General features: G+C 36.3%; 1 protein-coding gene across 1 annotated transcript in view; it reads right to left on the bottom strand.

The window, feature by feature from the left end:
• The window catches only part of LOC132159287 (NLR family CARD domain-containing protein 3-like), a 28,567-nt gene extending 10,840 nt beyond the window's left edge, over nt 1-17,727 (bottom strand). Inside the window, exons 1-9 of the mRNA XM_059568814.1 lie at nt 17,704-17,727; nt 17,055-17,110; nt 16,096-16,200; nt 15,804-15,888; nt 15,345-15,540; nt 13,371-15,252; nt 9,783-9,953; nt 8,395-8,568; nt 5,782-5,862 (exon numbers count right to left, since the gene is read on the bottom strand). Coding sequence (XP_059424797.1) covers nt 5,782-5,862; nt 8,395-8,568; nt 9,783-9,953; nt 13,371-15,252; nt 15,345-15,540; nt 15,804-15,888; nt 16,096-16,200; nt 17,055-17,110; nt 17,704-17,727 — 2,774 coding nt within the window. The remainder of the gene's footprint in view (nt 1-5,781; nt 5,863-8,394; nt 8,569-9,782; nt 9,954-13,370; nt 15,253-15,344; nt 15,541-15,803; nt 15,889-16,095; nt 16,201-17,054; nt 17,111-17,703) is intronic.
• Between the last annotated feature and the right edge of the window lie 319 nt (nt 17,728-18,046).

Below are 18,046 nucleotides of genomic sequence, written 5' to 3' on the forward strand. Positions count from 1 at the left end.
TGTGCGTGTGTGTGTGTGTGTGTGTGTGTGTGTGTGAGAGAGTGTGCTTGTGTTCACTGTGTGTGTGTGTGTGTGTGTTCACTGTGTGTGCGTGTGTGTGTGTGTGTGTGTGTGTGTGTGAGAGTGTGTGTGTGTGTGTGTGTGTGTGTGTGTGTGAAAGAGTGTGTGTGTGTTCACTGTGTGTGCGTGTGTGTGTGTGTGTGTGTGTGTGTGTGTGTGTGTGTGTGTGTGTGAGAGTGTGTGTGTGTGTGTTAAATGCAAATCACATGTTCAGAGTATGGGACACTATATTTGGCCACACGTCACATCCTTCTCTTTTCCTGAAAGTAAACAGTGATCTTTAATCTGACTGTAATTGCTGTAGAGTATAATGATACTAACTCTAGTTTCTCCAGCTTGAATTGTGTGTTCATCAGTAGATCACTGAGGTGTTTCACTCCAGAGTCTCCTAGTAGTTCATTCCTGCTCAGGTTCAGTTCTCTCAGGTGTGATGGGTTTGATTTCAGAGCTGAAGTCAGGATGAGCCACTGTTTCTCTGTAATACTGCATTCACACAGACTGAAGACAGAAAGAGAAAACACAATGAATCAGACACGTTATGTTCATGTGTGAGTTAAATTAATCATGAGTAAACATAAATGTTGCTAAAACCTGAAAACAATAAATAAATAATTACACAACCAAAAAAAAAAAACTGCCGGTCAGGAATTCATGAGTTTCTGATGAAAAGCTGATCATTTTTTGCTACTGTAAACAATATCCCATCGTTTCATCACAATTTCACCATCAAGTTAGGCACATCACCATAACTACTTCAAAAACAGCTAGAAGCCTTGGATTTATGATTGATGATCAGCTGACTTTCTCAGACCACATTGCTAAAACTGTCCGATCCTGCAGATTTGCTTTATTCCACATCAAGAAGATCAAGCTCTTTCTTTGGGAACATGCTGCACAACTCCTTGTTCAAGCTCTTGTTCTGTCCAGGCTGGACTATTGCAATGCTCTCTTGGCAGGTCTTCCAGCCAATTCTATCAAACCTTTACAATTAATCCAGAACGCGGCAGCAAGATTAATTTTTAATGAGGCGAAAAGAATACACGTCACACCTCTGTTTATCAATTTGCACTGGCTTCCAATAGCTGCTCGCATAAAATTCAAGGCATTAATGTTTGCCTACAAAACTACCACTGGCTCTGCACCCATTTACCTAAATTCATTACTTCAGACTTATGTGCCTCTGGAAGCTTGCGTTCTGCAAGTGAACGTCGCTTGATTTGTTCATCCCAAAGAAGCACAAAGTCACTTTAACGGACTTTTAAATTAAATGTTCCTCCTGGTGGAATGACCTCCCCAACTCAATCCGAGCAGCTGAGTCCTTAGCCATCTTCAAGAATCGGCTTAAAACACATCTCTTCCATCTTTATTTGACCCTCGAACTTTAACACTCACTATTCTAATTCTATTCTTAAAAAATCTAACTACCTTTCTAATCTTTTTATATTCTATTTTCTTTTCATTTATTATGCAATTGTGTGTGTGTGTGTGTGTGTGTGTGTGTGTGTAAAGACCTCTAACACTAGCTTGCTCTATTCTTTACTTTTTTTATTCTATATTTTTTCTTTATATTATTTAAAAGCCCATGCTAGGTGTACCGTTTTAACCTAACTGAGACTTGTTATAGCACTTATATATCATTGCTCTTTTTGTTGTTTTTGATCGCTTCCACTGTCTTCATCTGTAAGTCGCTTTGGATAAAAGTGTCTGCTAAATGAATAAATGTAAATGTAAATGTATTGCTGTGATCTCATGTGACTGACAGGTTTTCCCTCCTTCACATCATCAGACGAGAGAAGAGATGTGTTTATGAGGGAAAGTGATAGTTATTTTCATTAAAGATCACAAGGGTACATTCATTTTTGGAAATAATTATGTATCCTGATAAATCAATCTGACTGTAACTGCTGTAGAGTATAATGATACTAACTCTAGTTTCTCCAGCTTGAATTGTGTGTTCATCAGTAGATCACTGAGGTGTTTCACTCCAGAGTCTCCTAGTAGTTCATTCCTGCTCAGGTTCAGTTCTCTCAGGTGTGATGGGTTTGATTTCAGAGCTGAAGTCAGGATGAGCCACTGTTTCTCTGTAATACTGCATTCACACAGACTGAAGACAGAAAGAGAAAACACAATGAATCAGACACGTTATGTTCATGTGTGAGTTAAATTAATCATGAGTAAACATAAATGTTGCTAAAACCTGAAAACAATAAATAAATAATTACACAACCAAAAAAAAAAAACTGCCGGTCAGGAATTCATGAGTTTCTGATGAAAAGCTGATCATTTTTTGCTACTGTAAACAATATCCCATCGTTTCATCACAATTTCACCATCAAGTTAGGCACATCACCATAACTACTTCAAAAACAGCTAGAAGCCTTGGATTTATGATTGATGATCAGCTGACTTTCTCAGACCACATTGCTAAAACTGTCCGATCCTGCAGATTTGCTTTATTCCACATCAAGAAGATCAAGCTCTTTCTTTGGGAACATGCTGCACAACTCCTTGTTCAAGCTCTTGTTCTGTCCAGGCTGGACTATTGCAATGCTCTCTTGGCAGGTCTTCCAGCCAATTCTATCAAACCTTTACAATTAATCCAGAACGCGGCAGCAAGATTAATTTTTAATGAGGCGAAAAGAATACACGTCACACCTCTGTTTATCAATTTGCACTGGCTTCCAATAGCTGCTCGCATAAAATTCAAGGCATTAATGTTTGCCTACAAAACTACCACTGGCTCTGCACCCATTTACCTAAATTCATTACTTCAGACTTATGTGCCTCTGGAAGCTTGCGTTCTGCAAGTGAACGTCGCTTGATTTGTTCATCCCAAAGAAGCACAAAGTCACTTTAACGGACTTTTAAATTAAATGTTCCTCCTGGTGGAATGACCTCCCCAACTCAATCCGAGCAGCTGAGTCCTTAGCCATCTTCAAGAATCGGCTTAAAACACATCTCTTCCATCTTTATTTGACCCTCGAACTTTAACACTCACTATTCTAATTCTATTCTTAAAAAATCTAACTACCTTTCTAATCTTTTTATATTCTATTTTCTTTTCATTTATTATGCAATTGTGTGTGTGTGTGTGTGTGTGTGTGTGTGTGTAAAGACCTCTAACACTAGCTTGCTCTATTCTTTACTTTTTTTATTCTATATTTTTTCTTTATATTATTTAAAAGCCCATGCTAGGTGTACCGTTTTAACCTAACTGAGACTTGTTATAGCACTTATATATCATTGCTCTTTTTGTTGTTTTTGATCGCTTCCACTGTCTTCATCTGTAAGTCGCTTTGGATAAAAGTGTCTGCTAAATGAATAAATGTAAATGTAAATGTATTGCTGTGATCTCATGTGACTGACAGGTTTTCCCTCCTTCACATCATCAGACGAGAGAAGAGATGTGTTTATGAGGGAAAGTGATAGTTATTTTCATTAAAGATCACAAGGGTACATTCATTTTTGGAAATAATTATGTATCCTGATAAATCAATCTGACTGTAACTGCTGTAGAGTATAATGATACTAACTCTAGTTTCTCCAGCTTGAATTGTGTGTTCATCAGTAGATCACTGAGGTGTTTCACTCCAGAGTCTCCTAGTAGTTCATTCCTGCTCAGGTTCAGTTCTCTCAGGTGTGATGGGTTTGATTTCAGAGCTGAAGTCAGGATGAGACACTGTTTCTCTGTAATACTGCATCCACACAGACTGAAGACAGAAAGAGAAAACACAATGAATCAGACACGTTATGTTCATGAAGTCACAGCAGAACAACCTTCATCTGTCAAACCACACCATCTTAATCTACATTGAGAGATAGAGAGAAGAAAACTATTTAATAAAGTCACAATGTCTTGATAAAACAAAAAACAGATGAAGAGAGTCTGAACACCTTTGGATAATTTTATCTTCAAAACAGAAAAACAAATAAGTTGTTCATTTAATCAAATAATTGACACTTCTCGTGATTTATGTACAATTTGTGCTGATTCTTGATAGAAATACAATGAAGTGTTAATTCCTAACAACCTTGTGTGAAAGGTGTTAAAATCTTTCATATCTTTTTATTTCTGTCATATAATTCTTATTTCATCTTTTGTCTAAAACGGATCATATTGTCTAAAATAAAAGTCCTGACTGCTGTGTATTTGTGTTTAAACTGATTCTGGTCTGAACATCACTACAACGTAAATGCATTCGCTCTGCTCTGTCCAGTGACTTGATCAGCTTTGCTTCACAGATTCAACTTTGCACATCTAAATAAAACTGTAGGTTTGTCTGTGTGTGTAGATGTGAAGTACAGTAATATTTCTCTGAAACAGGTCAGACTGAAGAAGCAATGCCTGCACAGAATAAAGCCCAGTCTGGACCGGTTCTGTTCAGTTGTGTTACACATTCATTAATCTGGTGTTTGATGACAGAGAGATGATATGAAGCATCAATAAACACTATGAATATGTTCTGATACAGCAGCACAGAACTACTCTGATGAGTTTGTGACGTGGTAAAGGACTAATACTTCGATGACGTGTCAGTGTCTCATAATTATTCAGACTTGTAGCACCGAGCCCAGAATCACTCTGTGTTTCCACCGTCGGGTCAGAAACTCCTCAGCGCTTCATTAAAACACCCTTTACACACCTCTCTGGAACAACGGCGCACAACTCCATCATTTCACCAACAAAGAAGTTATCAGAAAACTAATAATAGATAAGTCACTGGAACCAGCGCGATCACAAAACAAACATGATAAAAGCAGACGTTTGTTTGCATGCTTTGTTAAAGATTTACATGGAGCGTAGACGAGTTAGGACCGATAAAACATGTTACTATACACTACACTAAATAATACACTATTGTGATCGTCTGAATGAGAAGCTGACTCTGATTTCTTCAAGCGGTCTCACCATGTTTACTATGGTAATGTTAATGGCTAGTGTGCATAGTCTTTATCTCTTATAAATATTTCAGCCTTGTACGGTGATCATAATCCACATCAGATCTCAAACAGAAGTTATTTCAAACACTCGCTGCTGTCTGAAAGTGACTTCTGAGCTGTTATTATTAATGTCTTTAACTTTATGAAATGATCCTCGGCACTGATGCTCTCCAGACGCAGAGAAACTCCAGCTTCATTCATAACCTCCTCTAACCTAAACTCAGAGACCCAGTCGGCCAAAAAACCCTGGCCGTTGTCCCAGAGGAAGACCCAGAAGTGACAGTGGAAACCAGACTGCCTTTATGAAATTACATTTAAATATAGAAACATGCATACACATACACGCATATAATTTGTTTTAATTAGTCTTCAATCCTCAGTTTGTAGTCAGTAAACATGAACACATTCAGCAGTCACAGCAGAAGTTAGAGACAGAATTTAATTGAAAGTCTATTCAAAAGTTGTATGAATCTATTCTAAGCTGTATTAAAGGCAAACGATGGTAAACACATTAATAAAATACTGGATATTTTCTCCAACCCCTGTGCACTTAAAGGTATAGTTCACACAAAAATGAAAATTACTCCATGATTTACTCACCCTCAAGACATCCTAGATGTATATGAATTTCTTCTTTCAGACAAATATAATCAGAGTTATATTAAAAATGTCCTGGATCTTCCAAGCTTTATAACGTGGAGTCAGACTCTAATGAGAATTAAAACAGACGACTATAACATTACTAGTCATGTAACATGTGAAATGATGTAAGATACTCACTTCAGTGTGTTGAGTGTACAGAGTTTATCCTGCAGTAGAGCAGAGATCTGATTCACTCCTGTGTCTCCTAGTTCACGTCCACTTAGATTCAGCTCACTCAGGAGTAACGGGTTTTTACCCACAATTCCAGTCACATACTGACAGCCTTCATCTGCAGCAGGACCCAAAAACCTGCAGAAGAGAAGATGAAGCTGGAATCAATTCAATGTGCAAGATAAAAGTAAATTTAAAAGAAACTCAGGGGCAGAAGCTCACTAGATCATGATTCTCAAAAATCTGAAGATCGTTCTGGCTTTTAAGCAGGAGATGAGGAAAGTTAGCAAAGAGATAACTAGCTTGTGACAGCTAAGCATTCATAGAGATATATTTAGTTGATCTTTTGATGCCGGCTCTTCCTATTATTATCAAGCAGAATTCACCAAACACTGTGTTAAATGTGCATGAAGTTTTATTTGGTTTAAGTAATGGCATGTACTAATTATAGCTGCCCCTAGTGGCCAAGAGTTTTTTTGTTACATCTCTTTTGTTATTAGGTGCCATGGGTTCAGACCATCTCTGGATAGTTTTATTTATCTGATGTAATTCTGCAGGGGTCAGACAGGTGTGTGTGTGTGTGTGTATCACTGATCCTCTCCTGACACACATCACATGTTTGTGGCCTGTAATATATCTACTGTAGTAGATCTACAGCACTGATCTATATATGACTGGATCACTCATCACATTCTAAACTGCCAAAAGGCAGTGAAGCCACAGAAGTGTTCGATCAGCCGTCTTACTATTCCCTACCAGCAGAGAGCACCATTGAGTCACATGCAAACCGCTGACCTAAAATCAGTGCTCAGCACTGATGACACAGGTAACTTGATCCAACACAAAATATAGCCCATTTCTTTATTTATGTAATTATTAAGGAATTATTAAATATGAACCTATTAGTATCAGAAATTGATTTGAATATACAATGAATAATACAATAGCTTCTGAAAATATTGTTCTTTACTAAAATGAAAAGCTTAATTTATATTTTATATATATTATAGCTTAATTTCATGTATGTACTGTCTGTATTCAGTTATTCTCTGAATAAATTATGGTGTGTATAATTTTAATGTCCTGATTGAGCAACATCTATTTCAGACTAGAGGTCTTCACAGTGTACCCGAGACCCGTCGACCCGAACGGGTTCGGGTCTATATTTTAAATGATCAGCCGGGTCCAGGTCGGGTCCGAATCTATTACCTCGTGTCCATTTAACATTGTGTGTAATGCCCGTGCGATCATCAGACTCGGGGAACACCCGGCTGTGATCAGACACTGCTTGTTTTTTTGTAACTTGCCACTTGTAAAATTAGGAAAAGAAAAGTGTGAGCCAAAAAAAAAAAAGCAATCTCTCTCTCTCTCTCTCTCTCTCTCTCTCTCTCTCTCTCTCTCTCTCTCTCCGATGTTAGACAGCCAAACTGCGCTTTACATTTTCTCCCTTTTTTATAATAATATAAATGAACTGTTTAATCAAAGTTTTAGTGGTCAGATTCAGACTCGAAGCAGAGCAGAGAGCACAGAGATGATAGACAGAGCGGCCATAGCACTGAACGAGCGATCGTTATTATAGTTCAAAAGGGCAAACAGTCTAAGTTATTATGCAAGTTAACTCGAGTCAGAATGTACATGTGCACAGTTGCATTTGTCATCCGTCACAGTGACATCAAGTGGACTTTTGAAGCTGAAATAATGAGTGGATTGAGCTTGGACTTGGAATAACGAGCGGAATAACATGGATAACTTTCTTGTCGGAGGATTGTAATGCATCACAGGCAGTCAGGTACAAAGAAGAGAGATTATGGCTCCTTAAATTAGGTAAGACAAAAAGTTTTATTTTTCGCAACAGATTTATTGGCTTGCAATAGCAATTTAAGGTGGAATATGTTACAATCGGGTCCAGTCGGGGCTTTGTCTTCCAGGTGGGTTCAGGTCCAGCTTTTGAAATAATAGACTGGTCCGGGTCGGTTCAGTGTAGTACATTACGGATCTCTTTCGGATTCTGGCACAAACTTTTGGACCCGTGAAGACCTCTATTTCAGACTCTCCAAAATCGCGCAAATAGGTTTACTAGCATTAGCTATTGTTTCCATGTAAAATGTTGTATGCTAAATGAATAATAATTTAACCACCATTTAAATCATTGTTGAATCATTAGTAATCCAGTTCTCTATTCTAGATCAGTGATCTACAGTGTTGTGAATCTGAGCTTGATGGAAATTAATGTACAGTGCATTCAGTAACTTTTAAACAATCAGGATAACTCCTCACACTGAATATTTTTCACAATCATAAGTTAACTATCGAGGCACTGAAATACTGAACACCAGCACATCTAATAAACCAAAATGTCTGATTAAGCTGTAACTTTTAACACAACTAAACTGTGCTGACATTTATCATCAAAACAACAGAAGCTGCAGAATCTCATCTTTCATGTTTGATCATTTTGAACATTTTTGATGCAATAAATTGTATACCTTAATAATTTAGAGAAATAATACACTAATATTTATATATAATATAAATAATTCACGTGTATAACTTATTTAGCATTATTTCATCAGGTCTCACCTCAGTGTGTTGAGTTGACAGTTTGGATCCTGTAGTAAATCACTGAGCAGCTTCACTCCTGATTCTCCAGGATCATTTCCTGTGAGATCCAGCTCTATCAGGTGTGAAGGGTTTGATCTCAGAGCTGAAGACAGAGCTTTATAACCTTCTTCACTGATACTGCAGTCTGAAAGTCTATTAGAAAATATGTTATTCTTCATTATAACACAGATTGTCACACAAGCACATGTTCTAGAGTGAAGAAAATAAAAAGATGCACTACAGGATTTTTGGCCTGAATGGACTCTTTTCACAGTAAAGCTGGGTAAAGTTATATATTGGTGAACTGAAACTACAACAAATGCAATTTTAATTTTCCACAATTATAACCTACAGTTAATCAAAATTACTCAACCCCTCAGAGATTGTAGCAAAAATGGCAAAGTCAACAGAGATCTAGCAAAAGCTATAGAGAATAAATAACTGTATTACTTTAGAAAGTATAAGACTATAAGAAGATTTCCAAGACATTAAAAGTTTCCTAGAGACACAGATCAATGGACTTTCCTGCAGGACAGACATCCCAAAGTACATCATCCAAATATACTTCTGCTTGGTTCAGGGATGAGTCATAAAATGTATTTGAACAAGCGGCTTGAAGAAGGATTTCAATTTTGAAGGATTGAATGATAGATTAATTATTGTAATTATTATGTCTCAATTTATTTACTTTCAAATGTTAGGCCATCAGGCTTTTATTTTGGTGGAAAACTGAACAGTGACCTCTAAATTTCTGTGTTTAGTTCATAACAGGTTTATAAACACTTTGTTGTATACATCTGGTGAAATCTGTTAACATTGTCTGCCAAACAATGTTGGAAATTACATGAACACAAAACTAGGTGAACCTTTTAAATTTATGTTATGAACTCAAAATAACTTGTTCAACTGCCTTTTTTATTTTATTTAACAGCAAATTATAACTTCTGCTCTTCTAACTTAAAATGCAGCCTTTTGGGATTTGATAACTGCATTACCCCATATCACAATTTATAGTTTATTTTGATTAATTGTACAGTCCTGGGCCGGGTTTCCTGACTTTAGAGCTTAAGAGCGTTTTCTACGAGTAATTTTGTAATCGTTCGTTATTGTTTCACGTGCGTTTCGTAACAATGCAATAAACACAGTTGCATGTAGCTGTGCTTTAAGTGCTACTTAGGAGTCGCTGTCCGTTTTTCAAGTACTGAAATGTCATCTTATAGAATGGCTCTTAATTGGAGTAAACTATTGTTTATTAACGTTAACCTAATGCTGTGTTGCAGAAAGACAGCTTGTATATAATAACTATAACACAATACAATATTGTATTATATTTCAGTATTTAATATTATACTGTACACAAAACTTACCTGAGTATCTCTAATTTGCAATTAATATTTTTCAATCCAGTGCAGAGCATTTTAACTCCATAATCCTGCAGATTATTATTGTTCATGTTCAGCTCTTTCAGATTGGTATCTGATCCAAGAACTGAAGCCAGAGCTGGACAGCTTTTGTCTGTTAAACCACAATCATTTAACCTACAAGAGAAATAAATCAAATCACAGAGTTAGATACATGTAATACAATTGTAAATATATATATATATATATATATATATATATATATATATACCAATTATTTTTAGATGAACAGTAAATACTGCATATATATTAAGATTGCATTGATTCAAATTTCCTACTTAATAAAATATGTAAATTAATAACAGGTTTATATCATTAATGGCAATGAGTTATACATTTCAAAGTGCTGCTCTATTTTCTGGATGAGTGTCTTGAGGTGTAGAATCTGGAGGTTAATCATTTATGCATTGAGGATATGCAAGAGTACATCTCCTTTATAGCAGAAGTTGTAGAAGTTGAACTGCATATTGGAGTAGAAATAACTATGGAACAATGTGTTTTATAATAACATGATGTGCTTCTTCTGTAGCTAACTAAACAGGGTCAGGGTTCTCAAAAGCTTTGTAAGCCTAAGAAGTTTGTAAAAATAATCGTACGACTGATCTTAATATCACTGTCTGTTTCCCAAAAGCATCGTAACTTAAGTAGCACTTGAAAATAATGTAGATCTACGAGTGCTCTGGAGTAATCGTTAAGCCCTAAGTGCATCGTAAGAAGACAGATTTAATCAGTCACCTGCAGGACAATCGGCAGATTACACCTTTAACTTGATTCAAGTGCAATGTGATTATAATATAAGGATTTTATTGTACACCTTATGACTCGTCTTTATTTTTTTTTAAATTTATAATAAATGAAATAATTAAAAAGGGCTGAAAAAATAGAAATACACATTTAAAGTAAATGGCTGAAAAAAATAAAAGATGTAGGAAATGCTTCAAAGACTGGGGAAAAATATGTCAATGACTTGCTGAAGTGCACGAAAACTAGCTGTGTATTGGACCCGGAAATAACGTCTCTCTCTCTCTCTCTCTCTCTCTACTGTATATGAATAAATACATTTAAATAAATGTATGCATTTAGCAGACACTTTTGTCATGATCCGGTCACTGCACATCTGTTTATTCACCACAGATTTTCACACGACACAGTACACCCTGGACTACATTTCCCATAAACCCCTGCCTAGGAACTCATTATTGAACCACACCTGTTTCCTATCAGTGAAACATCACTCACATTGCGAAGTCTTGTTTAGTTCTGTCAGGCATTTCTGAGCGTTTTCCTAGTTTTTGTTCCTTCCTTGTTTGACTTCGGATTATGTATACCAACTGATTCTCTGCCACCTGCCCCGACCTTTGTCTGGTATTGTTACTGATTTCTGGATATCCCTGGACACTCTTGATGCTGTTTCTGATTTCTGCCTGTCTGACCACTCTATAAATTAATACTGCAATTTAGGGCTGCAACTAACGATTATTTTGGTAATTAATCTGTCGATTTTTTTTTACGATTAATCGGTTTATGTACCTCTATTTTAGTTTTGCCCATTTTTTCCCCAAGTAACTTATTAATAAATGGTCTTTATCATTCAACAGACTTTTCAGAGATTTTAACAATTTTGCATTGTCATATCCTCATCAAAAAATACCTGGAGTTGTGTTTTATTATGTGCTAGTAATCCTTTGTCGAACTCTTCTGCAATCAAAACACTGACCCATACGTACTCTAGCAAATTTCACAAGGAGATTTCAAATAAAGTTTTCACCATGGCCATCCTTAGGGCTCCTAAAGTAGTTTAACATCCCGAAACAAAGCTTATTAAGGAATCTTTCAGAACATATTTTCACTAAGAATAAGAATAAAACAGAATAAAATTGTAGTACATTGCATTTTATACCTGGGAAACAGCTTCATAGCTTATGCTGTGAAATTGTAAACAATCATTCGAATAAAGTGCCAATGGCATGAAACCTGAATGGAACTCACATTTTAAAGTAAAATCCATCAGAAAAAAAAAGTATTGAAAAAATATGAAAAAAATTGGACAGACAAAAAACTTGCTGTGTGAAAAAGATCAGTGCATTTCAAATACATTTAAACATTTACCTCTCTCATTCAGTCATAATTAGGCTGCAAGACTGAATTATGAACTGGTAAACGACAAACTGATCACAGAACATGTTTGTAAAGCTAAACATTTGCAAACAACATTGTACTGGAGAATCTGAAAATATAAAAGTCAATTCAGTAGTGCAAAGTTTACAGGTTACTCTTTTTTTTTTTTTGAAGGCTCAAAGTAAAGTACTCCCACACTTTGGATGACTTCGTTCGATTAGTTTTATCTTCCGCTTTTTTCTTTTTCTTTCTTGAGCTTACTCCACTGCCGTCTGTCTCCACCAAGCTGAATGCTGCAGAGAACTGTTTGGGAAGCACGTGACATAAAACGAGGCCAGCTATTGGCTATTCGCTACTTCTCCTGCTGTACTGGCTGAGTAAAACCTGCGGTGGCTCATTACTGCCACACTGAGGTCACCACAGATTTAAAATATGCACGAAATGAGCCACTTATGGCAAATAAAAGTTATTTAGCAACTAAACGATGATTAAATTAGTTGACAACTATTTTAATAATCGATTTTAATCGATTAAATCGATTAGTTGTTTCAGCTCTACTGCAACTGGATCCTAGCGTGTCTGACTCCACACTACAGCTTTCAAAGCGACTTACAGTGTATTTAGGCTAACTTTTTTTTACCTAACATTACATATAAATATATAAAGTATGTTATATATTATTATGTAAAGTATATTATTAAAGACTAGAATATAATACACTATTGTATTGTGTTATAATTAGTATATCCAAGTTGTCTGTCTGGAACGCAGCATTAGGTTAACGTCAATAAACGATAGTGTACTACAACTAAGTATAGTATCGCAATATTTTCCACGGCAATACTGTATTGATACACGGATGCCAAGTATCAATCTTTTAGTACACTATTTGGTAGAATAATAAAATCAATTTCTAGACAATCCACTAGACGGTTGTGTTGAGTTTTCTGGTGAGGTCAGCTGGGTCGCCTTCAGCATGCAGCAAGTTAGTAAAATAAAGATGACGCCATCGCAGAAAGTTATCAGGAAAGCCCCTTCTGCATTTAAATGCGGATGTATGGACTTGCTTTGGATTTGTAAACAAGGAGGGGATGTAGGTAGGTATGCACTGAATTTTCGGCATCCGCAAATTATCAAAGAGAAAACTGACCAAAAATGTGAGCAAAAAAGCTACATATAATAATAGTAATATTATTAAATAATAAAAGTGTGTGTGTGTGTGTGTGTTCACTGCTGTGTGTGTGCACTTTGGATGGGTTAAATGCAGAGCACAAACTCTGAGTATGGGTTACCATAATTGGCTGTATGTCATGTCACTCACTCACTAAATCAGCAGTGTCCAAGCCTGCTATGTATCAGTGTAGATTAATGTAATTTTAAGATGAGAACAAAACATGACAAAATATATTAACTTACAGAGCTCTTTTGCAGGTTTTGATGACCGCTGATAATCTAATGAGACACTCGTCTGATTTCTTGAATTTCTGAAGCTCAAACTCCTCCAGCTCCTCCTCTGATGTCAACAACACAAAGACCAAAGCAGACCACTGGGCAGGTGAAAGATCAGCAGATGAGAGACTTCCTTTGCTAAGGTGGGTCTGAATGTCTTTCACCAGAGTTTGGTCGTTCAGTTCATTCAGACAGTAGAACAGATTGATGGATCTCTCTGGAGACAGATTAGACTCTAATTTCTGCTTGATGTACTGAACTATTTCCTCTTTGCTCTGGTCATTGTCTGCTACATGTGTCAACAGACCCTGAAAGAGTCTCTGATTGGACTGGAGAGACAAACCAAGGAGGAAGCGAAGAAAAAGATCCAGGTGTCCATTATCACTCTCTAGTGCCTTGTCCACTGCAGTCTTGAGCAAATCAATTATGTTTTTTTTGGATTGTCCAAGAAGGACCTGAAGGAAATGGTCCAGAATAACACTGCCACTTTTTTTCCCCTGTCCTGTAGAGTCTTGATCAAACACATATTTCTTGTTGATGTCTAGAAACAGATGTGCATAAAGGGCTGCAATAAACTCTTGAATGCTCAAGTGAACGAAGCAGTACATGGTACCAAGAGTGATCCCTGTTTCCTCCTTAAAGATCTGGGTACACATGCCTGAGTACACTGATGCCTTATAGACGTTAATACCACAGGCTTCCAGATCTGTGTCATAGAAGATCACATTGTTTCTTTCCAGCTGATCAAATGCCAGTTTCCCCAGTGAAAAGATGGCATCTTTATCCCAGGAAACATCTGGTGTATGTTCTCCATCATACTTTCGTCTGCTCTGCTGGATCTGAAATCTGAGGAAGTGTGTGTACATTTGTGTCAGAGTCTTAGGAGTGTCTTCAGTATTTGACTCATGCAGTGTTTTGGAGACATCATCAGTCTGATTGTTTTTCACAACATTATTTCTTTTCTCCTCTAAAATGTTCTGGAGAACAGTGGCTGAAATCCAGCAGAAGACTGGGATGTGGCACATGATAAAGAGACTCTTTGATTGTTTAACATGATCAATGATTTCTTTGGCCTGATTCTCATCCGTGAATCTTTTTCTGAAGTACTCCTCCTTTTGTGCATCATTGAATCCTCGTATCTCTGTCAGCTGGTCGATACAGTCAGGAGGAATCTTACTGGCAGCTGCTGGTCTGCTGGTGATCCAGATGAGAGCAGAAGGAAGCAGATTTCCCTTGATGAGGTTCGTCAGGAGAACATCCAGAGAGGCTGGTGATGAAACATCAGACCACGTCTCATTATCCTTAAAGTTTACAGGAAGACGACATTCATCCAATCCATCAAGAATGAACAAGACTTTGAATTGATTTCTTCTCGTAAGGTTCAGTCCTTTTGTCTCTGGGAAAAACTGAGTTATAAGGTCCATCAAACTTAGTTTTTCTTGCTCCTTTAAGTTCATCTCTCTAAATGGAAGGGGAAATATGAAGCTGATATCTTGATTTTCTTTTCCTTCGGCCCAATCCAGAACAAACTTCTGCACAGAGACTGATTTTCCGATGCCAGCAACTCCTTTTGTCAGTACAGTTCTGATCTGCTCGTCTTGTTCAGGTGCTTCAAACAAATGTTTGCACTCAACCTGTATCTCCTGTGATTCATGACGTCTGGAAGCAACTTCAATCTGTCTCACCTCATGTTCAGTATTGACCTGTTCACTACAACCCTGAGTGATATAGAGATCTGTGTAGATGTTCTTCAGAAGTGTAGAGTCTCCTTGCTTTGCAATTCCTTCAAACACACATTGATACTTCTTCTTTAGGCTACACTTTAGCTGATGAATGAAGACCAGCTCATCTAAACAGAAACAAAAATACAGAAATTGTTTAATCTTATTTTCTCTCTACATTTATAAGTGACAGTCTGACAGATGATTATGAGTCTCTTACCTTCTAGAGTATCAGCAGCTTCATCTTGCTTCATCTCTCTCAGGAAGTAGAGCGTGAGATCAAGAGCTGCTTCTTTCATACTGCATCTGTTCTCATTAAAGTCCTTCACAAAGTACTGCAAGTCCTCTGTTTGTAATATTTTCTTAAACTTTTCCAGTTCTTTCTTTAGAAATTTTATTATTTTGCTCTCAAGATCCTACAAAGAAAGACAAAAATGAATGAGAGAAAAATTATCTCATTAGGTCAAAATTATTTATTCATTAATGAAAAATATTCATAAAAAATAAAGTTGAGACTTTAATTAGCTGTAAATATTAATGAAAATATGGTTTTGTTCTTATTTTATGGGTTCTTTAGAAGAAAAAAATAGAAATAAAAGTTCTGTCACAGCATAACAAATATTCAATGCATATTTGTTTATTATAATTATTAAATATTCCTGAAAATGTGTTTTATTACCTGGAAGATCTGCAGGAGACTGTCTGTAAAATTCTTGCGGTTCCTGTGAGACTGTAAATCTGGATCTAATGTTTTATACTGAAGCCTGATCGTAAATAAAATAAATCAAAATACTGCATTTTTAGGGGAAAAAATATACATGACCAAAATATATTTTAAACATTTTAGCAAAGAGAAAAACAATAAATAAGTGATAAATTTATGGACTACAAGTAGTTTTATGATAATTATTCACTGACACACTTTCTGACACAGTCTATGTTTAAAGAAAAATAAGAAACAGATCAAATACCGTTTGGTTCGTGATGGTGTTTCTTCACTGAATCCCGGTGGTTCTCCCTTTGACCGGTCACTCTTCACAGACACAGAGCTGGACACATGTGAGTCTGATCTTACACTAATGACACAAAGAACAAAACACTTTACTACAGGAGCTCCTTCAGTCTCATTTAAAGAGCTTCACTGTTGAGGATGGTCATGAAGCACAGTATAGACATGCATTTGTCCATCTATGACTATGGATAGATGGAAAGACATATTCATGTTTGGCTGCATGATCTATTTTCCATGGTTAATTTATACCTCCTTGTGTCTGCTTGTGTGATTGTGTTACTGGAAAGAAGCTCCAGACTGAGTTCAATAAAGAGGAAATCGGTGAATTATTGTTTTATTTCATTCATTTCTATCACAAGCATCTTAGTGGAGAAATAAGCCAACACAACATTATAATGTCAAAGATAATAAATACCTTTTGATAGATGTTTTTTTCTCACTGACGGTCGGTCTTTCACCACCCTTTGACCGGTCACTCTTCACAGACACATGTGAGCCTGATCTTACACTAATGACACAAAGAGAGAAGAGAAACTTTTCTACAGGAATAAAAAGCATCATATGACCCTTTAAATTAAGAGTCATTTTTAATGTCTGAAAAATAATTTAGTTTAACTTACCTAAAAACCAAAATCACTAACGTGAAGTAATTTACAAAGTGCATATCCAGTGCTGAAGAGTGATTGTAAAATTACAATTTTGATTTCCAGTTCTCAGATATTTATCATCTATTGGCTACTTTTTTAATATTTTTATGTATTTATTTATTTTTTTTAATTAGGAAGTTATGAAGCTCTGAAGTTGTGCAAATCATTTGTAAATATAAAACAGAGTTTGTTAAGGTTGTGTTTTTTCCAGCAATCCTCTGAAAGTGCAGCAGTGTTTAAAATGATTGTCTGAAAGCAGACTCAGTCTTACCTCTGTTTCTGTGAGAGACTCATCTTTCCTCTCTTCTCTGACATACTGCAGCTAAACTGTCATTGATCAGCACTGGCTTGAGACAACAATCTGCTGTTCAGTGTGACCTGGAGATGATGAGGTTAATGAGATCAAGAAATATGTTCAGTTAGCAGCAACAGCAACAAAAACACTATATCAAATAAAGTGATCTACAAACTAATGCACTGCCATGTAGAATAACCAGATGATCTTAATGAGAAATGGCTGGTTTAAAAACACTTTCGATTTCGCATCACAAGAACAACAGCATACAACAGAAGCGGAAATACGGAGAAACCTTCAGAAACACATTCGTTTTCAATAAAACCCCTTTCTGAAAACTTACTTGCAGTCTTCTCCACTAAGAAGAGAATTTATAAGTATTTGAAACGCTAATTTTTCTGTGCTTTAAGCTTGAAAATGAAGAATGTTTTCTAGGACATGACATCAAATCCACCGAGCAACGCTTTCTCTTGTGATCTGCGTGTTTTCTGCAGTTACTTTCGTTTTCTTCTTCTTCGTGGGTTTACTGGAGAGTCTCGAGCGAGCTGAACAGTTACTGCCACCTGCTGTACTGGAGACCGGATATTACACCTAATACATTTAAACACTGCATTATTATTTTCACTCTTCCTGGACTGTTATCTATCATGTTTATTGTAAATGTCCCACATGCAGAGATTAGTATTTATTTGTTATTTGAGTAGTCTGTTCTCAGGGAAGAAGAACACATTTTTCTGATCCAGGCAGGCACAGGTTTCCAGTATATATGTACAATAGTTTAATCAATTATATTAAAACTTAATACACAATTAATAACTAATTAGCTGCACAATATTGTTCACTCAACACTGTTATGACACGATTTACTTTCATTCTTTCTCCTCCTTTTAAAAACTAAAAATTTTTTTTAAATAGAAACAGCCAGGAAGTGACATCATTTGAATGCTTTCTACAGTACAAAAAAGTGA

The sequence above is a fragment of the Carassius carassius genome, chromosome 16 (assembly GCF_963082965.1).
Source record: "Carassius carassius chromosome 16, fCarCar2.1, whole genome shotgun sequence".
Taxonomy (NCBI): Eukaryota; Metazoa; Chordata; class Actinopteri; order Cypriniformes; family Cyprinidae; genus Carassius; species Carassius carassius.